At 44.9% G+C, this 26,605-nt stretch overlaps 1 protein-coding gene and 1 pseudogene across 4 annotated transcripts in view; one reads left to right on the forward strand and one right to left on the reverse strand.

The window, feature by feature from the left end:
- Positions 1-26,605, forward strand: part of CD99L2 (CD99 molecule like 2) — a 97,895-nt gene that overhangs the window by 49,872 nt on the left and 21,418 nt on the right. For 2 of the 4 annotated variants that reach the window (XM_062183712.1, XM_062183710.1), the window contains exons 2-4: positions 17,272-17,337; positions 20,649-20,720; positions 21,306-21,389. In XM_062183712.1, the coding sequence (XP_062039696.1) occupies positions 17,272-17,337; positions 20,649-20,720; positions 21,306-21,389 (222 nt within the window). The remainder of the gene's footprint in view (positions 1-17,271; positions 17,338-20,648; positions 20,721-21,305; positions 21,390-26,605) is intronic. The other 2 variants (XM_062183713.1, XM_062183711.1) reach the window with 1 other exon arrangement.
- On the reverse strand, positions 15,448-15,965 carry LOC133753559 (adenylate kinase 4, mitochondrial-like; annotated as a pseudogene).

Below are 26,605 nucleotides of genomic sequence, written 5' to 3' on the forward strand. Positions count from 1 at the left end.
GTGCATCAAGGTCAAAGGGCCACTAAGATCAAGGGTGGCATCAAGACTGAGTTGAGGAAGACCTCAAGATGGAGATTTAAGTGGCATTGTTACCAAGGTCAAGTTGGCGCTTGGTGATGTTGGGTTGGTCGAATTGGGGGTCGTTGGGGTTGAGTGGGGGGGGTTGTCGGGTCGAGTGGGGTGCGTGTTGAGGTGGAGGTTGGGGTCGTTGGGTGGGGCATTGAAATGGAGGGTGGGGTCTAGTGGGGGGGTGTTGGGGTCAAGTGGAGGGGCATCAAGGTCGGTGTCGAATGGGGAGGTGTTGGTCGAGTTGGGGGTCATCGAGATCAAGTGGAGGAGGCGTGTGATAGAAAAGATTCAGCCTTGAGTTGCAGTTGTCTCAAAGGGGTATAGAAGTCTAAGGGGCGTAATGAGATCCAGTTGGGGGCATCGAGGTTAAGGGCCACTACGATCAGGGGTGGCATGAAGATCGAGTGAGGAGGACATCAGGAGGAGGTTTAAATAGCATCATTTTTGCGGTTGATTTGGAGGGCATGGTGATCGAGAGTCAAAGGGGCAACGAGAGCGATAAGAGTGGGCTTCAAGATCCCATTTGATGGGGACATTGAGATGAGGGTATGCCAAAGTTGAGTCAAGGAGATGCTGAGTTCTAAGATTGAGATCCACTTAGGGGGCATAGCGTTCAAGGGGACCTCGAGATTAGGGGTGGCATCGTTTTCAAGTTGAGGAAGACATCAAGATGGAGGTTTAAGTGGCATCATTACCAAAGTTGAGGTTGGGGCAGGCATGGAGATCAAGTCGAGGGGGCATTGAAACTGAGTTGTGGGCATCGAGATCAAGTCGAGGCGGGCCATGCGATCAAGTCTAGGGAGGCATCAGGATGGTTTACAGGGATGTTAAAATGGGGCAGGCTCTGTGGAGTAGTAAAGCCACCACCTGTGGTGCCAGCATCCCATATGGGTGCCACTTTAGAAACATCTACTGAGAGGCCGGCGCTGTGGCTTAACAGGCTAATCCTCCGCCTTGCGGTGCTGGCACACTGGGCTCTAGTCCCAGTCGGGGCGCCGGATTCTATCCCGGTTGCCCCTCTTCCAGGCCAGCTCTCTGCTATGGCCCGGGAAGGCAGTGGAGGATGGCCCAAGTGCTTGGGCCCTGCACCCGCATGGGAGACCAAGAGAAGCACCTGGCTCCTGGCTTCGGATCAGCGAGATGCGCTGGCCGCAGCGGCCATTGGAGGGTGAACCAACGGCAAAAAGGAAGACCTTTCTCTCTGTCTCTCTCTCTCACTATCCACTCTGCCTGTCAAAAAAAAAAAAGAAAAAAAAAACCATCTACTGAGTAGCAGGACCTGCGAGATTGGAGTTCTGGAGACATCTGGGTTGGGGACATGCAGGAAAAATCACCTTGGGGTGTCATCACCGTTCTCTTTGTATTGGCCCAGCCAGGTGGCAGGGGCTGCAATCTTGATGGGCCCAGCAAGTGTGGACTTCGATTCTGCCTCAGAGCCTGCTCATGCATGCGGTGGGGAAGTCTTTGCTAGAGCTGGACCTCATGATGGGATAACTTTGCTTTTGGGGCTATCAGGGTTATATCAGGCTCTGTCTAGGTTGGCTTTTGGGGGTGGCCATGATCCAATCTACCACATCTATGCTGCATGAGGAGCTGGCTGTGACAGGCTCCTGTTTGTGTTTAGCTGACTAGAAACAGAAGCTGGGAAACAGCAACATTTTCATGAGCCTCCTTTCTCCAAGATGAGAGGGTTGGGCTAGAAGACCTCTGAGGGTACTACACCTGATCTTACCCAAAAGGCCGAGAAGCGATCTCTGAGGGTCCTGATTGACTTTGCCTGGCTCTGATCACTTAAGAAATTACACAGGGAGTGGGGCTGGCCTTGTGGCCTAGCAGGTAAGGTCACTGCCTGCAGCAGTGTCTCTGGGCTGCTCCACTTGCGATCCAGCTCTCTGCTAATGGTCTGGGAAAACCAGAGGATGGCTCAAGTATTTGGGCCCCTGTACCCGTGCAGGAGACTTTATAAAGCTCCTGGCTTCAGTCTGGCCCATCCCTGACTGTTGCAGCTATTTGAGGAGTGAACCAGCAGATGGAAAATTTTTTTGGGTCCTCCTCTCTGTGTAACTCTTTCAAATAAATACAGCTTTTCTTAAATTACATAGAAATCTGCTGGGCTTCATGTTGGCCACAGGGACAGGAAATGCCAAGTGTTTAGGGATGGCCTTGTCTGGTTCCCTAACATCCCTGTGCCTTGGTGTCCCAGGCATCTGTCACATCAGTAGAATCTAAGGGCTCATGACACTGAGCTTAGCTCAGAATGTAGCTTTGTTGTTTCTGCACAGATGAATCTTCTGAATTTTTTATTTGAAAGTCAGAGTTACGCAGAGAAGAGAGGTAGAGAGGTCTTCCACCCGATGGTTCACTCCCCAGATAGCTGCAATGGCCGGAGCTGCGCCAATCTGAAGCCAGGAGCTTCTTCTGGGTCTCCCACGCCGGTGCAGCAGCCGAAGCAGTTGGGCCATCTTCTGCTTTCCCAGGCCACAGCAGAGAGCTGGATCGGAAGTGGAGCAGCCGGGTCTTGTACTGGCGCCCATATGGGATGCTGGCACTTCAGACCAGGGCGTTAACCTGCTGCACCACAGCGCCGGCCCCAGCTTTTGAAAATTTTAACATGAATGATTCTGTCATAAGCTATTTACTTATTTATTGAGGACCTTCTGGTTACTAGTACCTCTACAAGTAAAGCAGCTATAATAGCTAGCATTTGAGGGATTGCTATATGCCAGTCACTGTACTACATACTTTACAGTTACACATCAAAAAGTTCATTGAAAAGTACAATTATGCTGGTGCTGTGGCTCACTAGGCTAATTCTCTGCCTGTGGTGCTGGCACCCCGGGTTCTAGTCCCAGTTGCCCCTCTTCCAATCCAGCTCTCTGCTGTGGCCCGGGAGTGCAGTGGAGGATGGCCCAGGTGCTTGAGCCCTGCACCCACATGGGAGACCAGGAGGGGGCACCTGGCTTCTGGCTTTGGATCGGCGCAGCGTGGCGGCTGCAGCAGCACACCAGCCGTGGCGGCCGTTTGGGGGGTGAACCAACGGAAGGAAGACCTGTCTCTGTCTCTCTCACTGTCTAACTCTGCCTGTCAAAAAAAAAAAGTACAATTAAACATCAGTTTGTTCTTATGCAAACACCCCCTTGAAACTCATGCATGGTTTTTATGTACCTTGCAGTTCCATGAACTTCTTGAATTGGAGAACATTTCCACCTGCCCCCAAAGAAACGCCATCCTCATTAGCAGTCGGTCTCTATTCCCCTGGCACTCACTGGCTTTGTTCTGCTCTCAGCCTGGCTTGTATGGGAAAGGTTATCCTTGCAGGCATTGGAAGCACATTTGGGATTGCCTCTCTGAATGTCCATGGCAGGCGTTTTCCTTTCTGTGTGGAAAGGAAGAAGGCAAGCAGCCTTTGAATGACAGACTTATCAGTGCTGTGACTTTGAGTTTGTGGGAAGAGAAAAAGAAGCCTTCCCTACAGTGAAAAAGCAAACTAGCTGTACCTAGGACACTTAGACCCAGGAGTGGAACTGTCCAAACAGACTTTGAGCCCTGGCGCCTGCAGTCGAAGGATTCCTTGTTTTCCAAGCTGCTCTTTCCATCGTGGGGAACTGGACTGAGGCCTGCCCTATGCATGCTGGCTGGGACTCCCTTGTGCCCACAGCAGATGGGTTCAATGTGGTGGCTGTTTTGGACCGAGGTGCTGCCTAATGCCTTGGTGCCATTGTTGTGCTTTCTGGGAATGCCTTTTATTCATGAAGCGAATTGGAGCTCAGGTGGCAGTCGCAAAATCCATTTAGTAATCAGAATAGGAGGCAAGCCATTTCCATGTCCCCTTGCAGTGCTACAGTGCTTAGCTAACCCAGAGGATATTAATTACTCGGCACGCTTTCAGGTGTAAAGGCATACATTTGTAAAGACAAAAGTGTTTGAATCTAGATTGAGGCAAGAAGAGTTAAAACACTACAAAAACTCAGGGAAATTGGAGACTAACAGAACTAATATTTTTGGTTTGCCCTTTTTCTCTGTAGCACAAAGTAGGATGATATCTACTTGTGTGCGTGTTTAAGATTTATTTGAAAGTTATAGTTACAGAGAGGGAGAGAAAGTTCTTCCATGTGCTGGCCACAATGGCCAAGGCTGGGCCATACCGAAGCCAGGAGCCTCATCCAGGTCTCCCAAGTGAGTGAAGGGGCCCAACAACTTGGACCATCCTCCGCTGCTTTTCTGAAAGCATTAGCAGGGAGCTAGATCAGAAATGGAGCAGCTGAGGCTTAAAGTAGTGCCCATATGGGATGCTGGCACTGCAGAGTGAATTAACCCGCTGCGCCAGAGTGCAGGACCCCACCTACTTGTGTTAAAGGAAAGAAACTGTAAAATTGAGCATACACACCAGGGAGTCTGGAGCAATGATTGCCCACAAGCAATTTTCAGGGATGTTTCCACTGAAGTGGCTTCTGTGAAGTTGTTGTTGTGATCCTCAGCCTTTGTGTTTTGTAAATCATGGCCCAGGGGCCCCTTGCCAGTAGACAGGGGGACTGCGAGACTTTACTAGCGGCGACTTCACGTGACGTCTGTATTGCGTTCTGTTGGAGCATCCTTCTTCCATGGCTCATTTCACGTTAGATCAAGCCATGTTGTGAGTGCTGGGAATGTGGTTAGCATGGCCAGGAACTGAATTTGAAATCTTCACTAAACTTGAATTTAAACAGCCACATGTGACTGGCTATGTTTTGGACGGGGCAGGTAAGTGGTGGGGAATGATTAAGTCCAAATGAAGGCTATTTTAGGGCCTCACAGTCCCCTTCAAGGATCACGTGTTCTAATCAAGGCTTTGGCAGGTGCTGGATCACAGCAAGCTCATGGCAGAATTCTCTAACCAGGTCCTGGTATACCTTATTTCATAGACGTTTTCAGACTTGTATTCCAGCTCATGGTGGACTATTTCGGTTAAAAGAAAATTCTTAGGACCCTCTGCAGTGGATGAGGCAACTTTTCTGATGAAGACTTGAATAATTCTAGGATTTGCGGTTGTGAAGCAAACCCATGCCAAGTCAGCTGCTTTTTAATGTGTTGGTGCCAGAGGGAGAGCCTGTGTCGTTAATGCAGAGGATTTCGGTCTGCCTGCCCCCAAAACTGAGCTGCTTAGCTGCATGTTGTGTGGAAGGGATATAGGGTACGCTCTTATTTTCCAGCGTTTGAGCTGTAAATGTCTCTCGTGAGAGTATTTGCTCCTGTCTTGAATTCGGCAGCTGTGCTTATTTGAACGCTATAAAAGTCAGCACAGCTCACGATCTCCATGGAGGTGGAATAGTTTTATTTATCAATGAGGGATTAAGAAATACTACAAAATGGTGTCTTTCGTTGAACTCTGCTGATATATTCTGCTATGCATCATCCAAATAGTGAGGCAATGGTTGCGGCTAAAATGTTTTATTACTGTGTAAGACGTTGCTTGGAGGAACTCGGTCTGAATGAGAAGCTAGGGGTAGGGGCTGGCATTGTGAAGGAGCTGATAAAACTGGAATCCTGTATGGGTGCTGGTTGTGTCTTCAGCTGCTTTACTTCTGATGCAGCTGCCTGCTAATGCCTGGGAAAAGCAGCGGAAGATGCCCCAAGTATTTGGGTTCCTGCCACCACGTGGGAGGCCTGGATGAAGCTCCTGGAGTCGGCCTGGTCCAGCCCTGGCTGTTGCTATCATCTGGGAAATGAACCAGAGGGTGGAAGATCTCCTTGACTGCTCCCCCTCTCTAACTCTGACTTTCAAGATAAACAAACCTTTAAAAGTTTTGAAGGATGACCCAGTGGGATGCTAGGTTTATGGTTTTGGAGGGGTTGGTAGAGAACTTTGAAGTATTGTTGTTCATGGAAATACATGTGCGTGATTAAAAGGATTTAAATGAATAGTGCAATGCTCTCTTCCTCGGATCACTATTTTTGTTCCCTAAACATAATCACTGTTAAGAGTTTCTTGATGTAAACTTCGAGAATTTTATGGATATCTAGATATAGATGCACACACTTGGAAAAGTACTTCTCTGTGCTTTTCTTTATTTCATGCTACATCCTGGAGATGTCTCCCATGATGGCTTGTACCATTCTTTTTAACAGTTACACAATGATTCGTTGCACAGAAGAGCCATATTTCATTTCCTCATTCCTCTTTGCTGACCACTGGTCTGCTTGTTTCTTTTTGCTGTTGTAAGCAGTGCAGTGGTTGACATTTGTGTGTGCTTCTTGAATTCATGCTCCAGCTGTTTTTCTGTAACAGGTATGTAGTAGTGAAATTGTTGGGTTGGAGGATATACATATTTAATTTTTACTTTTATTTAATGAAGATAAATTTCCAAAGTACAGCTTATGGGTTACAATGGCTTCCCCCCTCCCATAACTTCCCTCCCACCCACAACCCTCCCCTTTCCTGCTCCCTCTCCCCTTCCATTCACATCAAGATTCATTTTCAATTCTCTTTATACACAGAAGATCAGTTTAGTATATATTAGGTAAAGATTTCAACAGTTTGCCCCATATAGCAACACAAAGTGGAAAAAATACTGTTGGAGTACTACACACTTATAGAAAACTTGCAAGTACAATGCAAAGGGCTTGTCACCCCCCACCAACAACTTGACAATAAGACAGCAGTGTCCTTCTACATTAGAAACAAGGGCATATCTACAGTATGAAGGTACTTCAGAAAATTCGTGGAAAATGGAATGAAAAAGTAAGTTCATTCTGGTGCAAAGCAAACTTCAAAACAGCTTTTTCGTAATATACATTTCCATAGCTTTTTCAAGACCCCCACCCTGTAAACCATCAGAACCAGAAAACTTATTCTGAATACATTACTACCACTTAATCCTCAGACCCCATTCAAATCTCAGCAGTAGTTCTAACAATGATCAGTGCAAAGAGTTCATATATTGTCCACTTAGATTTCCCAGGTTTGATCAGTTTCGCTGTGCGTTCCCCCACGTGAACGTATGATTCCTTGCATTTTTGTTTTCCTGACTCATTCCACAATCGGTTCCTGATGTTGCACCGATTACCTCTCAGTGTGTCAGTGTGCATTTGCTAAAACAAGAGCACCCTTTTCCTGACTACAGTAGTTCCATCACGATCAGGAAATTGACAGCAATCCAGGATTACCATCTGGTCCACAGACCCCATTCAAATTTTGCTGATTGTCCCAGTAATGGCCTTTATAAGATTCAGGATCCAATCCAGGACCACCTGTTGGATTTAGCTATTGTAATTTCTGATCTCGCGGATTGCAGTCTCCCACTATTCAGTGCTAATAGCAGTTGTATAATGTGTTTCGTGGTTCATGATGGAAAGTGTGGTCCGATACCTATTAATCGCCCTTAGCAAGAACCGAAAGTCTGCCTTAGAAATTTAGAAGCTAGCTTAAGTGCTGTGACTTGTTTTCTTGGTGGATTGTGTTTTATTCACACACAACATTCTTTTCCTGTTTTGATCTTCAATGTTCTTATTAATATTATAACATGCATTTCCTTATTAGCATTTGCCTAATAGATATATTTCCCCCAATCTTTTTGCCATTTTGTCTTTCACATGTTTTATAAATATGTATAGCTAAAGTTACTAGCATACAGTTAGGTATATTTTTTAAAAGATATATTTTATTTATTTGAAAGAGTTAGGTAGAGACAGAGAGAGAGGTCTTCCATCTGCTGGTTCACTCCCCAGATGGTCACAATGGCTGGAGCTGTGCTGATCTGAAGTCAGGAGCCAGGAGCTTCTTCCGTGTCTCGCAGGGGCCCAAGGACTTGGGCCATCTTCTACTGCTTTCCCAGGCCATAGCAGAGAGCTGGATTCAAAAAGCAGCCGGGACTAGAACTGGTGCCCATATGGGATGCCAGCACTTCAGGCCAGGGCTTTAACCCACTGCACCACAGTGCCAGCCCAGTTAGGTATGTTTTGATTCCATTTATCTTTTAGGATAAATTTATACTCATTCAAGTTCATGTTTTTTTTTAATTTTTGACAGGCAGAGTGGATAGTGAGAGAAGTCTTCCCTTGCCGTTGGTTCACCCTCCAATGGCCACCGCGGCTGGCGCGCAGCGGCCGGCGCACCGCGCTGATCTGATGGCAGGAGCCAGGTGCTTCTCCTGGTCTCCCATGGGGCGCAGGGCCCAAGCACTTGGGCCATCCTCCACTGCACTCCCTGGCCACAGCAGAGAGCTGGCCTGGAAGAGGGGCAACCGGGACAGAATCCGGTGCCCCAACCGGGACTAGAACCTGGTGTGCTGGCGCCGCTAGGCGGAGGATTAGCCTATTGAGCCGTGGCGCCGGCCTCAAGTTCATGTTTTTTTATTGAATGTTTTTTTTCTTTGACTATTTTTGGATTGGTTGAGTTATGGTTGATGGTATTGTCCTTTCCTGCATCTTTTGAAAAGAAAATGTGTATTTAGAATAAGCCAGCTGGACTCAGTTTATTTTTTGAAAGACCTATTTTATTAATTTGAAAGGCAGAGTTAGAGAAACACAGAAGTCTTTGATCTGATGATTCATGCTCCAAGTGGCTGCAATGGCCAGAACTGGGCCAGACTGAAGTGAGGAGCCTAGAACTCCATAAAGGTCTCCCACATGGGTGCAGGGGCCCAAAACACTTGGGCCATCCTCTGTTGCTTTTCCCATGCACATTAGAATGGAGCTGGATTGGAAGTAGACAGGACTCGAACCTACACTCACGTGGGATGCTGGCATTGCAGGCCACAGCTTAACCCAGTGCTCCACAGTGCTGCCCCCCAGACTCAGTTTAGATGATCCCAAGTTTGTTGGCACCCTCCAAAGCATCATAACCGGGAGCTAGTCAAACATGTGCCTTCTCGCCATCAGGCCTGATCAGGGTTTGTCTTGTACCACATCAATGTCGTACAATTTCTTCACAGCCTGTCTGATCTGATGCTTGTTGACCTTGACATCCACAATAAACACGAGTGTGTTTTCTATCTTCCTCTTGATGATGGCATAGTAGAGGTGCTCTCTTGAGGATATTTGGGCTACCATAAGAGATATAATGTCTTAAGTCACCAGCATATAGGTGATATGCAGTGTTTTTGTTTTGTTTGTTTGTATATGTGTTTGTGTGACTGGACACCTTTCAGCTCTGCCTTCTTGGCCTTCAAAAGATATGCTTTGGCTTTTGGGGGCGGGCAGGAGCTTCCTTCTTCCCCTTTGACACTATCTTTGTGAAAAGCTCCTGTGTATCTTTTTTTTTTTTTTTTTTTTTTACTTTTAAGAATTATTTGAGAGAGCTACAGAGGGAGGGAGAGAGAGAGGTCTTCCATCTACTGGTTCACTCCCTAGATGGACACAGTGGCCAGAGCTGAGCCATTCTGAAGCCAGGAGCTTCGTCCAGGTCTCCCATGTGGGTGCAGGGGCCCAAGGACCTGGGCCATCCTCCACTGCTTTCCCAGGCCACAGCAGAGAGCTGGATCAGAAGTGGAGCAGCTGGGGACTTGATATGGCACCCATATGGGATGCTGGCACTGTAGGCAGAGACTTAACCTATGCCACAGCACTGCCCCCCTGTATCTCTTAATGTAATACTTGTTTAATTTTATGCTAGGAAATTGATTTTTTTGTATACTAACCTGTGTAGGTCCACATGTCTCTAACTATTTCTATAGGCAACTATTTATCTATAAAGCTAAACATAATTCATACTGAGGTCTTCAATACTAATCCATTGTCACACAGACCTTTCTAGCCTTCCCCTCTTATCTGTAGTCACCTCTTCCCCGCAACACTGATGGTGAAAAAACTGGATTCCAGTATCCACTATCCAGTTATTTAGGGAGCTTCAAAATTTCATGGGAAATGAAAGTAAATTTTTTTAAAAAAAGCTTCTTTTAATTATGTGGCCGGTGCTGTGGCGTAGCGGGTAAAGCCTCTGCCTGCAGTGCTGGCATCCCATATGGCTGCTGGTTCGAGACCCAACTGCTCCACTTCCGATTCAGCTCCCTGCTATGGCCTGGGGAAGCAGTAGAAGTTGGCCAAGGTCCTTGGGCCCCCGCACCCACATGGGAGATCTGGAAGAAGCTCCTGACTCCTGGCTTTGGACTGGCATATCTCTGGCCATTGAGGCCATCTGGGGAGAGTGAACCAGCGGATGGAAGGCCACCTCCCCACCCCACCACTCCTTCTCTCTGTGTAACTGACTTTCAAGTAAAATAAATCATTAAAAATTCACTTATTTGAAAAGCAGAAATATTGATTGCATTTTTTTCCATCCACTGGTTCACTCCGCAAATGGCCACAATACCTGGAGCTGGGCCAATCTGCAGTCGGGAGCCAGGAGCTTCTTACGTGTCTCCCATGTGAGTGACAGGGGCCCCAAGCACTTGGGACAATTTCTGTTGCTTTCCCAGGCACCTTAGCAGGGATCTGCATCAGAAATGGAGCAGCCAGGACACGGATTGGCACCCATGCGGGATGCTGGCACCACAGACGGAAGCTTTAGCTGCTATGCCACAGCACTGATCCTACAAAGTTCTGAAATCTATGCTTCTTGGAACTTAGCAAAAAGTTCATGGAAGTGAATATGCTGAAAAAACTATGCATGAATTGAAACGTGTTTTGCACAAATACTTTTAATTTCATTTTCCGCAAACTTTTTGAAATACCTTCATATTTGATCAACTCAATATACATGCTTGAGAATTGATAAAGCTTTCAAAAGAAAAAATACACAGTTTATTTAGGGGCCTGCACCATGGCTCAGTAGGTTAATCCTCTGCCTGCAGCACCGGCATCCCATATGGGTTCTGGCTCTTGTCCTGGCCACCCCTCTTCCAGTCCAGCTCTCTGCTATGGCCTGGGAAAGCAGTAGAAAATGGCCCAAGTCCTTGGGCCCCTGAACCCACATGGGAGACTGGAAATATGCACCTGGTTCCTGGCTTCAGGTCGGCGCAGCTCTGGCCGTTACGGCCATCTGGGGAGTGAACCAATGGAAGGAAGACCTTTCTCTGTCTCTCCCTCACTGTCTGTAACTCTACCTCTCAAATTCTTTTTAAAAATTATTTGAAAGTCAGAGTTACACAGAGAAAAAGAGGCAGAGAGCGAGATCTTCCATGCACTGGTTCACTCCCCAATTGGCCACAATGGCCAGAGCTGTGCCGATCCAAAGCCAGGAGCTTCCTCCGGTTCTCCCACGTGGGTGCAGGGGCCCCAAGGACTTGGGCCATCTTCTATAGCTTTTCCAGGCCACAGCAGCCATCTGGATAGGAAGTGGAGCAGCCAGGTCTCAAACCGGCGCCCATATGGGATTCTGGCACTGCAGGTGGCGGCTCTACTCACTACGCCACAGCCCCAGCCCCCAAACTGTATATTTCCATGACAAACTACATACCACCCTAGAGGGAATAAATGCTGTCGGATTCACTAGAACATAGGGATGGACAGATGGATCCGCTTTTGAGGACTAATTCTCTTGTGAAAAGTTTTCCCCACAGTGTTCTTAGTTACGTGTGATTAGCCAGAGCTGCTAGTCTAAATGAGGGTGTGAGGGCCCAGTGGGAGGGTACCTTGGATTGATAAAATGCACAGCAACGCTTGAGGCACCTGCGGTGGTTTGAGGGAGCATAGGCGATCATCACTGAAGGTTTTTTTTTTTTTTTTGGACAGGTAGAGTGGACAGTGAGAGAGAGAGAGAGACAGAGAGAAAGGTCTTCCTTTGCCGTTGGTTCACCCTCTAATGGCCGCCGCGGTAGCGCGCTGCGGCCGGCGCACCGCGCTGTTCCGATGGCAGGAGCCAGGTGCTTATCCTGGTCTCCCATGGGGTGCAGAGCCCAAACACTTGGGCCATCCTCCACTGCACTCCCTGGCCACAGCAGAGAGCTGGCCTGGAAGAGGGGCAACCGGGACAGGATCGGTGCCCCGACCGGGACTAGAACCCGGTGTGCCGGCGCCGCAAGGCGGAGGATTAGCCTGTTGAGCCACGGCGCTGGCCAATCACTGAAGGTTTTTTGTGAGATTGTACTTTGTGTTCCAAACAGATGAACTCTCAACCTTCTAGTGGACTGAAACCTGGGGGTATTTTGTCATTGTTGCTGTTAGGGGCTTTAAATTTTTTTTATGTGAAAAGCAGAAAGATAGCAGAGAGCGCCCGTCTTTTAGTTCACTCCCTGATGCCTGCACTGTCCTGGTCTGGGCCCGGCTGAATTCAGGAGCTGGGAATTCAATGTCTCACATGTGGGTGGCAAGAACCCAGTTACTTGAGCCATCATAACTGCCTTCCAACGTATGTATTGTCAGGAGCCAGAGCCAGGAATTGAACACAGGTGCTATAATGTTGGATGTGGGTGTCTTAATTGGTGGTTTAACAACTAAGGCAAGGCTGGCGCCGCAGCTCACTAGGCTAATCCTCTGCCTTGCGGCGCCAGCACACCGGGTTCTAATCCTGGTTGGGGCACTGGATCCTGTCCTGGTTGCCCCTCTTCCAGGCCAGCTCTCTATGGCCCGGGAAGGCAGTGGAGGATGGCCCAAGTCCTTGGGCCCTGCACCCCCTGGGAGACCAGGAGGAAGCACCTGGCTCCTGGCTTCGGATCGGCACAGTGTGCCGGCCATAGTGGCCATTTGGGGGGTGACCCAATGGAAGGAAGACCTTTGTCTCTCTCTTGCTGTCTATGACTCTACCTGTCAAATAAAAATTAATTTTAACTGGCAAATAATGTGTTTATAAAGTACAAGTTGACTTTATCTGTATATGCACTGTACAGAGATTCAATCTATCACTTGTTTTTTGTAGTGAGAACATTAACGATTTGTTCTTCCCATAATTGAAAAAATTTGAAAAAAAAAAAAAACAAAAAAAAAAAAACACAAAAAACCATTCCTGTTAACTGCACTTGCCACGCAGTACCATAACTCAGGAAAACTTAATCCTTCAGTCTAACTGGAAATGAGTGCTCTTTGGTGAACATCTCTCCTTTCCCCATCACTTCTCCTTCTCCCCAGACTCTGGTAATGATCTTTCCATTCTGTTCCTGTGGGTTTGATTTTTTTTTTTTTTTTTTTTTTTTGACAGGCAGAGTGGACAGTGAGAGAGAGAGACAGAGAGAAAGGTCTTCCTTTTGCCGTTGGTTCACCCTCCAATGGCCGCCGCGGTAGCGCGCTGCGGCCGGCGCACCGCGCTGTTCCGATGGCAGGAGCCAGGTGCTTCTTCTGGTCTCCCATGGGGTGCAGGACCCAAACACTTGGGCCATCCTCCACTGCACTCCCTAGCCACAGCAGAGAGCTGGCCTGGAAGAGGGGCAACCGGGACAGGATCGGTGCCCCGACCAGGACTAGAACCCGGTGTGCCGGCGCCGCAAGGTGGAGGATTAGCCTATTGAGCCACGGCGCCGGCCTGTGGGTTTGATTTTTGTTGTTCCGCATACATGTAAAGCCAGTCAGTATTTGTCTTTTAAGATTTATTTTCATTATTTATTTGAAAGTCAGGGTTGCACAGGGAGAGAGCTCTCCACCCGCTAGTTCACTCCCCAATTGGCTGCAATGGTTGGAGCTGGGCTGACCTGAAGCCAGGTGCCAGGAGTTTGTTTGGGGTCTCCCACACTGGTGCAGGGGCCCAAGGACTTGGGCCATCTTCTGCTCTCCCAGGCCATAGCAGAGAGCTGGATCAGAAGTGGAGCAGCCAGGACTCGAACTGGCTCCCATATGAGATACCTGCACGGCAGGCAGGGCTTTACCCACTATGCCATAGTGCTGGCCCCTCAGTATTTGTCTTTCTGTGTCTGGTATATTTCACTTAGTATAATGTCTACCAATTTCATCCATGTTGTCACAGATGACAAAGTTTTGTTCCCTTTTAATGCTAAAATCATTCTCCATTTGTTTATGTACCACAAATATATGATATGTACATACCATTCATGTAGTGATAAACACCTGGGTTGATGCCATATCTTGGCTATTGTGAATAGTGCTGCAATAAGTGTGGGAGTACAAATGTCTGACACAGTGGTTTCATTTCCTTTGGATAGATATCCAGTGGCTGGGTTGCTAAATCATATGAGAGCTTTATTTTTAGTTCTTTGAGGATCCTCCATACTGACTTACATTCCCACAACCAGTGTTCAAGGGTTCCTTTTTCTCCATAGCCTCAGCAGCACCCATTATCTTTTGTCTTTTCGATAATAGCTGATCTAACTGGATTAAGGTGCTAGCCTGTTGTGTGTTTGTTTTCCAGAAACTAGGCAGGGCTTGGTTTATTGATATGATATTGTCATGTATCATCATGGAATATCTACTTCTAGACTTTAGGACCACCCCATGGAATGAATGTACTCCATGGAATAGAAAAGAGCTGAAGACTTGGCTTTCCCATAATCGTAAAGCTGTCACACACAGTCTAGGTGTGGCTAGTGCAACATTTTCCTTACCCCCGAAGGCTCCATTCGCTGTGCCAACTGTTTATAATGTGCTTGGATCACTCACAGGAGAAAAACACTGTCAGCATCAACACTTCGCAGCATTTTCAAATTGCAATGTTTCAGGAATAAAAAGTTTACCTATGCTGTTAGTCCAGTCATTCCATATGGCCTTATTTCTATACTGAGATCTTTCAAAATTCCTGTTGCTTTTTAGAGGAACCCTAAAAGTTTTAGGGTTATAATTGTTTCATAATAAAAGGGAGCAGTGCGAGCCTGAGAGGCAGACCAGTGGTTAAGTCAGATCCTCTGCACAGCTCTGTTCCTGGTGCAGGAAGAGATTCAATGGAGTCTGCTAGCTCTGTTTTTAAGAAAATTGGAAAGAGAATGTGAGTAGATAGTGATCATTTTTATTTAATTGGCTATAATGAGAGAATACAGAAGTTTAAAAAAATACTGTCTTTAAATAGTAGAAGCCAAATTGTCTCATTGTAAATGTCTGAGAAGCAAACAGTCTTTGGAGCATACAGAAAAGGAGGAATCGCTCTTAATGGGGAAAAAAAACAACAACTTGTAGACACAGTCACTCAAGATCAAGAGAAGCAACCCTGAGAGCAACAGCTTCAATTCCATTGTCGCTAGAGGGAACACATGCCAGATAACCTGAGACAAAGGCTGGACCGAGTACTGTGGTTCAACAGCCATGGGGGTGGGGAGAAGCAGAGACTACCGCCATTGTGGGTAAAAGAAGGTGCTGCTCTCTGGACACATGCAGACACCTTAAGCACGTGTGGGTGAGCTTGCTTCTGAAAGGCAGAGGAGGGCCTCTTCGTGAGCTCGTTCTACTCACTAGTTTTCCTGTCAGTTCACCCTGTTAACTAGAAAAGATGCTGCAAGCTATCTCAGCTGCCTTCTCATTTGGACACAACACCAATAGTACGCACACAGCTGAATGGCCACGTCTTTCTGGTTCTCCCATTGGGCAGGCTCAGTACACCTGTTTGGACTGAATAGGTGCAATCTGTTGGAGAAAAGTGTGTAAACATAAGGCCAGATTTTATTAGTCTCTGCCCCAGAAAATTCGTGGCACACTGCTCGGCTCTTGTACAGTTCAATGACTGGCTTTGCCACATCCTTATACTATCTCCGCCTGGCAGCACCTGCTTCAGGTTTATCATCCTCTTGTTGGATGACTGGTTCGCCAGTGATGTCATCAATTCCAGGTAGGTGGGGTGGGTTTAAGTCCAGGTTATACACTCTTCCACTTGGAGGGTGAATCCAACGACGGCTGAGTTGATCTTTAAGTGTCTCAGATGGACCAAAAGACCTTTCTCTAGGTATTGCTTTGCTATATCACTAACTTCTGTGCTGGCCTTGATGTTCTCCCACAAGAAGTGGCCACTGGACTGGTGCTGCAGGCCCAAATTCTAGGCGATCCTCTGGCACATGGTGCCCTTGCCGAATCCTGGCATCCCGAGGTTGACTACGCAGGAGTTTGGAAGCCATTGCCCTGGTGAGGAGGCAGCGGCCCCAGAGGGAACCACGGGAATTTTGTGGCTTTGCCTCTGCCTCCAGCACCATCCACTTGCAAGGGAACTCCCTGTTGTGGTTTTTATTTGCATATCCCTGATGGTTGCCGAAACTGAGCATTTTCATATATTTGTTGGCCATTTGTATCTTTTTTAAAAAGATTATTTACATGAAAGAGTTACACAGAGAGAAGGAGAGGCAGAGAGAGGGAGGTCTTTCATCTGCTGCTTCACTCCCTAATTGGCTGCAATGGCCAGAGCTGCACCGATCCAAAGCCAGGAGCTTCTTCCAGGTCTCCCACGTGGGTGCAGGGGCCCAAGGACTTGGGCCATCTGCTACTGCTTTCCCAGGACATAGAAGAGAGCTGGATTGCAAGTGTAGCAGCCAGGACTCGAACCGGCACCCATATGGGATGCCAGCACTTCAGGCAGCAGCTTTACCCACTACACCACAGCGCCAGCCCCTATATCCTCTTTTGATGTAGGCATTTATTGTTACAGACATCCTTGTCAAGTCAGGACATACTATAAGTTTTGATATGTTATATTTTCATTTTTGTTCATCTAAAGATATTCTAAAATTTTCTTATTTCACATATTGGTGGTTCAGGAGTATGTTATTTAATTTCCATAAATTTGTTAGTTTTCCAAGACTCTTCCTCATGTTATTGATTTCTACCTTTGCATCGTTGTGGTCAGGAACAATGCTCGATGTGATTTCTGTCTCATTGAATTAAGACTTGTTTTGTGGCTAACATGGTTAATTCTGGAGGATTTTCTGTATGCTAGAAGAGGAGGCATATTCTGCTTTTGGATAGAATATTCTGTTGGTGTCGGGCACATTTGATATAGTTCCAGCCCAGTGTTTTCTTAATGACTTTATATCTAGATGATCTGTCCAATGCTGAAAGTGGGGTTTTGAAGTTTATTATATTAGGGTCCCTCCTTCATATCTGTGTGTGTGTATATATACATATATATGTGTATATATATGTATACACATATATATATGTGTGTGTATATATATAATGTGTGTGTGCTCGTGGACTACAATGTTGAGTGCATACATGCATTGTTAGAATTTTGGCATTGACCCCTTTATATAATGACTTCTGTGGTTTTATACAGTTTTTGACTTGGTATATTTTTTCTGATACATGTATAGCTATGCTCACTCTCTTGGTTTCTGTTTGTGTAGAATATCTTTTCATCTCAAACAATGTTGTCGAATATTTCAGCATTTTGTTTTGTGTAAAGGTAAACTTAAAACTCTCAATTTCTAGGATCCGGGGACTTTGGCGATGGTTTCAGTCTGGAGGATGCACTGGAAGAAACGTCGTCAGTAAAGCGTGAGTAGCAAATCAAACCTGTAGCAGCCAGCAGTAGTAACTAATATATACTACCTACTCAGAACTTGGGCAAGACAGATAGGTAGCTAGCATTTCACTTGATCAGATAAAATTGGTTATCGTAAGTTATATTATTTTACAATCTGAATATGTAAAACTATTTGAGCATACTTAACACTGTGTAATAACTGATACAACATTGCCTCCAGTTCAAGCCCTTGCTCCTACTGGTATGATATGCCAGCAGAGGCCTCCAAAGACAGAAGCTTAGAAAAAGGCACTTTGTGCATAAGGTATTTGTTTCTCCTTTTAGATTGTTTGATGTAATGGCTCCCCCCCCCTTTTTTTTTGTCTTAATGTGATTTGTACACACATTTTCTTCCTCTTATTTTTTTTTTAAGAAGATTGACTTATTTATTTGAAAGGCAGAGTTAGAGAAGTCCTCCATCTGCTGGCTCATTCCACCGATGGCTGCAATGGCCAGGGCTGGGCCAGGCTGAAGCCAGGAGATTCTTCTGGGTCTCCCACATGGGAACAAGGGCCCAAATGTTTGGGCCATCTTGTGCATTTCCCAGGCCATTAACAGAGCTGGACTGGAAGTGGAACAACTGGGACTGGAACCGATGTCCATATGAGATGCCAGCATTGCACGTGGCAGCTTCACCTGCTATACCACAACACTGGCTGCAACATTTTCTTTTTAAAAAAATATTTTGTTTGCTTGAAAGGCAGACTGAGAGGGATGAAGAGACACAGATCTCCATCTGCTGATTCACTCCCCAAATGCTCAAGATAGCCAGGGCTGGGCCATGCCAAAGCCAGGAGCCAACAACTCCCATCTAGGTCTCCCACGTAAGTGGCAAGGGCTCAAGTGCTCAAGGCATCATCTGCCTCCCAGGCAGATGTTGTTTTTTCTTGTACAGTTTATTAATGGTTTATTAATTTGGGTGATTTTTAAAACAAAAGATTTATTTGAAAGGCAGAGCAGGGCTGGCACTATGGTGTAGAAGGTTAAACCTCTGCCTGCTGCACCAGCATTGCATATGGGTGCCAGTTGGAGTCCCAGCTACTCTACTTGCAATTCAGCTCCACGCTAATGCACCTGGGAAAGCAGTGGAAGATGGCCCAAGTACTTGGACCCATGTACCCACATGGGAGACCTGGAAGAAGCTCCTGGCTTCGGCCTGCCCATTGCAGCCATCTGGGGAGTGACACAGCAGATGGAATATCTCTGTTGCTCTGTATGCCTTTCAAGTAGATGTTATTTTTTAAAAAAAGCAACAGAGGGAGAGCATCCCGAGGACCTGGGCCATGTTCTGCTTTCTCACGCTGGAACAGAAGATCAGCAGGTCCGATATAGGATGCTGGCATCGCACCCACTGCACCACCACACTGGCCTTGGTGATCTTGTACAACAACTTCTTGGTTTTGCTGATTTTACTGTCTTGTTTTTATTCTGTTTCATTTAATTCTGCTACAATCCTTGGTATTTTCTTTCTGCTTTCTATGGTTTCTTTACGTGAAAGTTGAGGTTATCAATTTGAGGTATTTGTTTTTTAATGTAGGCATTTACAGCTGTAGACACGGCTGAGCAATGTTTTCAGTGCAACACATCAGTTTTAGTATGTTGTGTTGAATTTCTATTCATCTCAAAGTATTCTATAATTTCCCTGTGATTACATCCTTGACCTATTGATCATTTAGGAATATGTTCTTTAATGTCAGTATAATTAGGGGTTTTCTAGTACCTTTCTGTTAATGATTTGTATTTTCAATCCGTTAAACATAATTTATGTCTTCAGTTATTTTTAATTTGCTGAGACATGTTTTCTTCCTACTGATAGCCTGTCTGGAAGAATATTTCATGTGCACTTTGAGTAGAATGTGTATTTCATTGCTAGTGGATGGTGTGCTGTATAGCTGACCATTAGATGTAGATGGTTTATAGAGCTGAAGTATTATATTTTCTGTTTGAACTGTGGCCTAATTGCCCTTTCTATGGTTGAAAAGTAGGTAATTAAATGTATAACTATTGTCATATTGTCTGTTCTTCCTATCGATTTTGTCATTTATTGCTTCGTGCATTTTGGGATTCAGTTGTCAGGTTCATGTATGTTTAAATTATCTTCTCTTCCTGTTGGGTTGAGCCTTTTGTCACAATAAAGTGTCACTCTTTGATAATTTTTTTAAAATTTATTTTATTTGAAAGAGGCAGAGACAGAGAGGTCTTCCATCCGCTGGTTCACTCTCCAGATGGCCAAACAGCTGGAGCTGTGCCAATCCGAAGCCAGGAGCCAAGAGCTTCTTCTGGGTCTCCCACGCAGGTGCAGGGGCCCAAGGCCTTGGGCCATCTTCTGCTTTCCCAGGCTATAGCAGGGAGCTGGATCAGGAGCTGGGACTCGAACCAGCGCCCATATGGGATGCCTGCACTGCAGGCAGCAGCTTTACTCGCTATACCACAGCGCTGGCCCGATAACAATTTTTAAATTAACATCTATTTTATCTGGTATTCGGGTATCTGCTAATACTATTTGATGCTAGTATAGTTGTCATTTGCATAGTATGCCTTTTATCATTTTACGTTCACATTGTTTTTGCTGTTTGATTTCTGAGCAGCCAGTAATTGACTGCTTGTTATATACAAAGGTACACTCATGTCGTCTCTGCTTTCCTCTTTCCTTATGTCTTGTCTTCTACTTTCAACAGTGGGAACATTAACATAGTCTTGATGTTTTCAGAAAGAAGCTATTGGGAAACTTGTGCGCACTATAAAGATCTTGTGAAAGATATGTGATTTTTCAGGGAATTTAGTTGAACTCAGAGCTAATATTTACAATAGTGGCCATGTTTATATTATGTGCATGTGTTGTGACAACTTTGAGTTTATGCAGTATTGCATTAGGAATGTAACCACAGTCCATATTTCAGCAGTATTGTCTACGGTTAAAGTGCTAGGTGAATGGTGGTGGAAACAACAGCATAGACCTCTCAAGGATTGTGCTTAAGCTGTGGAACTCCCTGGTCCCTGTGGTGATGCCCAGCAGATCTGGGCTGGACACTTGGCTCCACTCATCCCCTGATCAGCTGCAGGACCATTTCCATCTCAGCATGCCCATCCTCCGAAGAAACGTGAGAAGAACCCATTTAATTCAAATCTACAACGTTTTATGTCATTCTTCTTAGTGTAATACGAGGGAGGCCCTAGCCTAGAGGGGCCTCAAGGACTGCGACAAGGGTATTCTGCATATGCTGTGACTACTGCATTGCTTTGTTACTAAACGTACTCCCGTGCTGTCCTCCCTCCCCTGTAGAGAGATGGGACCACATCACCACTACCACAACCAGGAGGCCAGGCACTACCAGAGCTCCAGCAAATCCTGCAGGTAAGAGGCTGCCCTGGGGAGCGCAGTGAGGGGGACCCCATGATTCTCCCTCTGGGGTAGTGTCCAGTGAGCCACATGTGTGCAAAGCCAACCTAGTCTTCCATCTAAACACTGGGTTTAACTTAAAAGAATGCATATTGGGTCAATCACAATGCCCTCTGTGTTTCTATAAGTCTTGCCTTGGGAGATTTCAAGAAAATAGATTTGGACTTCTTCCTCTTTCCAACCACTTCAGGAAGATGTCATTGCTTAGGTCTCATGATGTGCATCCAATTTTTTCTTTAGGCAGATTAGGATATTTTGGGTTGTCTTTTAGTTGAGAGACAGTGATCACATCCATTGGTTCACTCTGCAAATGCCCATGGCAACTGGGACTGGGCTGAGAGAGAGAATACTTAGGAATAGAAATTAATTGAAAAAACGAGTAGTATGCGCAATGTCAGAAAAGTCATTACCACTGTAGTCGGGTTCTAATTTGTCTGAACTTGCCCTGATCATTTGAACTCAGATTTTGCTTTGTTTAGATTGTTGTGCACGGTTGTTAATCAGTTTGCTGTTTGATTTATATTTGGGGGCTCACTGAAGGTGATGATTTTGACTTGTCTGATGCCTTGGGTGATCGAGATGATGGCCGCAAGAAGCCCAGTGCGGGAGGAGGAGGAGGAGGAGGTGAGTCCTGGCTGGTGGAAACCACTGGCCAGCCCTGTAGCTCCCTGGTCGGGCTCTGTCTCAGTAACTGCAACAGTCCGCAGCCTTCCCGGCCTGGCAGAGCCAGGAGCACTTGCAGCCCCAGGAGAATGTACAACAGTGGTGTCCGAGCCTTTTGGTCTCGGGACTGCACGTGATTGAGGCTCTCGGGAGCTTTTGTTTATATCTGTCTTAACTATGCAGAGCTATGGTCTTAGAATCGCCACCCTCCATTTCTAGAACTTCAGTCATTCCAAACTAAAACTCCATATCCGTTAACCACTAACTCCCATTCCTCCTTACCCTCAGTCCCTGGTAACGTCTAATGTACTTTGTCTCTAAAACTTAACGTGAGGTCCCTAGAAAGGGTAAAGTGGAATCATATAATATTTGCCCTTTTTGTGTCTAGCTTATTTCATGTAACAATTTTTTCAAGGTTTACCCATTTTACAGTATGGTTCAGAATTTTTTTTTTATTTTCCAAACAATTTTTATTGAAATGTGCCAAGAGTACATGGGCAGCACAAATGTATGAATAGGAAAAAAAATCACATGTACAATAATTTTAAAAAAGTGAAGGTTAATCTTGGGAGACATCAGTTCCCCTCTCCCTCCCCCTCCAGCATTTCCGTTATGGTTAAGCCTCTACTAACCTAGCATTAAAAAAAGGAATACGAGAACTTCTGCCAAAGGAAAACAAAAACAAAACCAAAACAGGCATAAAAAGGAAAGAAACATTTTCCTGCTCAGACGGGCTTCTTCCTGGGCACCGAATTAGGAGGCATGCTGCGCCGTGGAGAAACACAACTTCAGAGTGTACGGGTAGGGACCATTTGGGTTTTTCATCTGGTAATGGTTCAGGAAGCCCAGTGTCTCCAGAGCGTCGCTCTTGGATTCCCACTCCAACAGCCCAGAGAGCTGCGTTCACTTTTGCCTGAGAATACTTCCACAGAAGTTGAATTTTTGCTTTAAATTTTTATTTCTTTACACTTCAAAGGCAGAGATACAGAAAGAGAAAGGGAGATCTTCCTCCACTGATTCACTTCCCCAGTGCCCCCAGTAGCCAGGGCCAGGTCAGGCCAAAGTCCGGAGCACAGATACCAATCTCCTCCCATGTGAGTGGCAGAGGCCCAAGTATGAGTGATCACCTGTTGCCTCCTAGGGTTTCACATTAGTGAGAAGCTGATTGGTAGCTGAACTGGGACTCAAACTCTGAACCATATGCTCACCTTTAGAATTTCATTCTTTTAAGGCTGAATAATATTTTTCCAGGAAACCTCTTATTTAAGGAATACAAATTTCATGCATTTCATAAATACAACTGTAGTAACAGTGATTTTTCCCACCATACCCGTAATCTCACCCTTCTTCCTCAACCCTTTCCTATTCCCATTCTTATTTTTTACTACGATCTATTTTCAGCTAACTCTACTTAGCACAGAGTTAATCTGATGAGTGCAGAGTTCAACAAATAGTATGAAAAACAATTTCCTCAACAGTCGAGACAAGGGCTGTTCAAAGTTATCGCATCTCAAAGTGTCAATTACTTTTTAGGTGCTCTATTACCACAGATCAGGGAGAACATACAGAATTTGTCCTTTTGGGACTGGTTTATTTCACTAAGTATGTTTTCCAGTTTCATCCATTTTGTTGCAAATGAAAGGATTTCATTTTTAACCACTATGTAGTATTCTATGGTGTACATGTTCTATAATCTCTTTATCCAGTCTTCAGTTGGCAGGCATTTGGGTTGATCCAAGGCTTAGCTATTGTGAATTGAGCTGCAATAAACATGAGGGTACAGATAACTTTCATATGCTGATTTCACTTTTTTTGGGTAAATTCCCACTAGGATGGTTGAGTCATATGGTAGGTCTATATTTAGATTTCTGAGGTATCTCCATACTGTCTTCCATAGTATCTTTACCAGTTTACATTCCCACTAACAGTGGATTAGGGTACCTTTTTACCCACATCCTTGCCAGCATCTATTGTTAGTGTCCCTTTTTCCCTACATCCTCACCAGCATCTGTTGATTTCTGTATGTAAGCCATTCTAACCCGGGTGAGGTGAAACCTCATTGTGGTTTTGATTTGCATTCCCCTGATTGCTAGTGATCCTGAACAGTTTTTCATGTGTCTGTTGGCCATTTGGATTTCCTCTTTTGAAAAATGTCTAAGTCCTTGCCCCATCTCTTGACTGGGTTGTTTTGTTGGAGTTTCTTGATCTCTTTGTGTAATCCTTTCTTGGTTGCATAGTCTGCAAATAATTTCTCCCATTCTGTTGGTTGTGTCTTTACTTTGCTGATCGTTTTGCAGTACAGAAACTTCTCAATTTGATATGATCCCATTTGTTAATTTTGGCTTTGACTGCCTGTGCCTCTGGAGCCTTTTCCAAGAACCCTACATATGCCAATGTCTTGTGTGGTTTCCCCAATGTTCTCTAATAATTTGATGGTATCAGGCCATAGATTTAAGACTTTGATCCATTTTGAGTGGATTTTTTGTGTAAGGTGTAAGGTAGGGGTCTTGCTTCATACTTTGCACATGGAGATCCAATTTTCCCAGCACCATTTGTTGAAGAGGCTATCCTTGCTCCAGGGACTCGTTTTAGCTCCTTTGTCAAAGATAATTTATCAATGTGTGGGTTGATTTCTGGCCTTTGTATTCTGTTCCACTGGTCTATCCATCTATTTTTGTACCAGTACCAGGCTGTTTTGATTACAACTGCCCTCCAATATGTCTTGAAATCTGGTACTGTGATGCCTCTGGCTTTGTTTTTGTGTATAAGATAGCTTTAGTCATTTGGGGTATCCTGTGTTTCCATATGAATTTTAGCATCTTTTTTTTTTTATCTGAGAAGACTGTCCTTGGTATTTTGATTGGTATTGCATTGAATCTGTAAATTGCTTTCAGTAGTGTGGATATTTTGATATTGATTCTTCCAATCAATGAACATGGAAGATTTTCCCATTTGTTTTTTGTTTCTTCTATTTCTTTAAGGTTTTGTAATTCTCATCATAGAGATCTTTGAAATCCTTGGTTAAATTTATTGATTTCTTTTTGCAGCTATTATGAATGGGATTGATCTTAGAAGTTCTTTCTTAGCCATGTCATTTTCTGTGTATAAAAAAAAGCTATTGATTTTTTTATATATATCCTGCTAGTTTACCAAACTCTTCTATGAGTTCCAGTAGTTGCAGTGGTGTCTTTTTGGATCCTGTATATATAGAATCATGTCATCTGTAGGTAGGGATAGTGTGACTTCCTCCTCCCCAATTTGTGTTCCTTTTTATTTCCTTTTGTTGCCTGATGGCTCTGGCTAAAACTTCCAGGACTATATTGAATAGCAATGGTGAAAGTGGGCATGCTGGTCTGGTTCTGAATCTCAGTGGAAATGCTTCCAACTTTTCCCCAGTCAGATGTTGGTTGTAGGATCGTCATAAATTGCCTTGATTGTGTTGAGGAATGTTCCTTCTATACCCAATTTGCTTAGTTTTCATTATGAAGGGGTGTTCTATTTTAACAAATGCTTTCTCTGCAACTATTGAAATAATCATATTGATCTTCAGTTTGCAAATTTTGAACCATCCCTGTGTACCAGGGATAAATCCCACTTGGTCCAGGTGAATGATCTTTCTGATGTGTTGTTGGATTTGATTGGCTAGTATTTTATTGAGGATTTTTGCATCTATGTTCATCAAGAAAATTAGTCTGTAGTTCTTTCTCTGTATCTTTCTGGATTAGGAATTAAGGTGATGCTGGCTTCATAGAAGGTGTTTTTTGTATAACTTGAATTGGAGTTCTTTGTTAATTTTAGGGCTGAATAATGTGTTCTATATATATAAACCATATTTTTATCCATTAATATGTTTGTATACATTCTGGTTACTTTCACCTTTTGGCTATTGTGAATACTACTATGAACATTGAGCATGAGTCCCTGCTTTAAGTTAATTTGGGTATATACTGACAAAATTGCTCTATCATACATTGATTCTATGTTTGGCAGTTCCTCTAAATGTTGAAAAATTCCACATGAATTGCACCATTTTAGACGCCTACCAGCAATGCACAGGGGTTCCAATTATTTGACATCTTCACCAACACTTGTTACATTTCATTTTCTTCTTGACAGTGGGTATAAAGTGTTGCCTCATTGCAGCTTTGATTTGGATTGCCCCAATGACCAGTGATGATCATCTTTTCATGTTCTTATTTTCCATTTATATATCTTCTTTGCAGGTGTATCTACTGAAGTTCTTTATCCTTTTTAAAATTGTTGGTTTTTTGTTGTTGTAGAAGCTTTTTTTTTTTTTTTTTTTTTTTTTACAGGCAGAGTGGATAGTGAGAGACAGAGAAAGGTCTTCCTTTTTGCCGTTGGTTCACCCTCCAATAGCCGCTGTGGCCAGCGCATCGTGCTGATTCGAAGCCAGGAGCCAGGTGCTTCTCCTGGTCTCCCATGGGGTGCAGGGCCCAAGGACTTGGGCCATCCTCCACTGCCTTCCCGGGCTATAGCAGAGAGCTGGCCTGGAAGAGGGGCAGCTGGGATAGAATCCGGCGCCCCAACCGGGACTAGAACCCGGTGTGCCAGCGCCGCAAGGCGGAGGATTAGCCTGTTAAGCCACGGCACCGGCCTGTAGAAGCTTTTTCTATAGAATGAATACTAGCTTAATGACTTTCAAATATTTCCCCAAATTCTTATGAGTTGTCTTTTCATTCTCTTGATAGGGTCCTTTGCACAGAAATTTTCCATTTTGATCATGACCACTTTATTCCTTGTCTCTGCTTCTAACGTCATATGCAGGAAATCATCACCAAATTCAACTTCATGAAGCTTTTCCCCAATGTTTTCTTAGAGTTTTTGGTTTTATCTCTTAGGTCTCTGTTCCATTTTGAACTTTTGTATATGATACTAGGTAAAGGTCCAACTTTATTCTTGTGTTTAGATATCCAATTTGCCCAACACCCGTTTTTAAAAATTTTCCAAATCCTTTCATTTTATGTGAAAATCAGAGAGGTCTCTTATTTGCTAGTCCATTCCCCAAATGCCCACAAGAGTCTAGGCTAGAGCAGGCCAAAGCCTAGGAGACTGCCTCTCCATTCAGGTCACCCATGAAGGTGGCAGGAGCCCAAGGGCTTGACCTGTCGTCTGCTGCCTTTCACAGTGTGCATTAGCTGAAGCTGGACTTGGAAGCA

This window comes from Lepus europaeus, chromosome X, assembly GCF_033115175.1.
Source record: "Lepus europaeus isolate LE1 chromosome X, mLepTim1.pri, whole genome shotgun sequence".
NCBI lineage: Eukaryota > Metazoa > Chordata > Mammalia > Lagomorpha > Leporidae > Lepus > Lepus europaeus.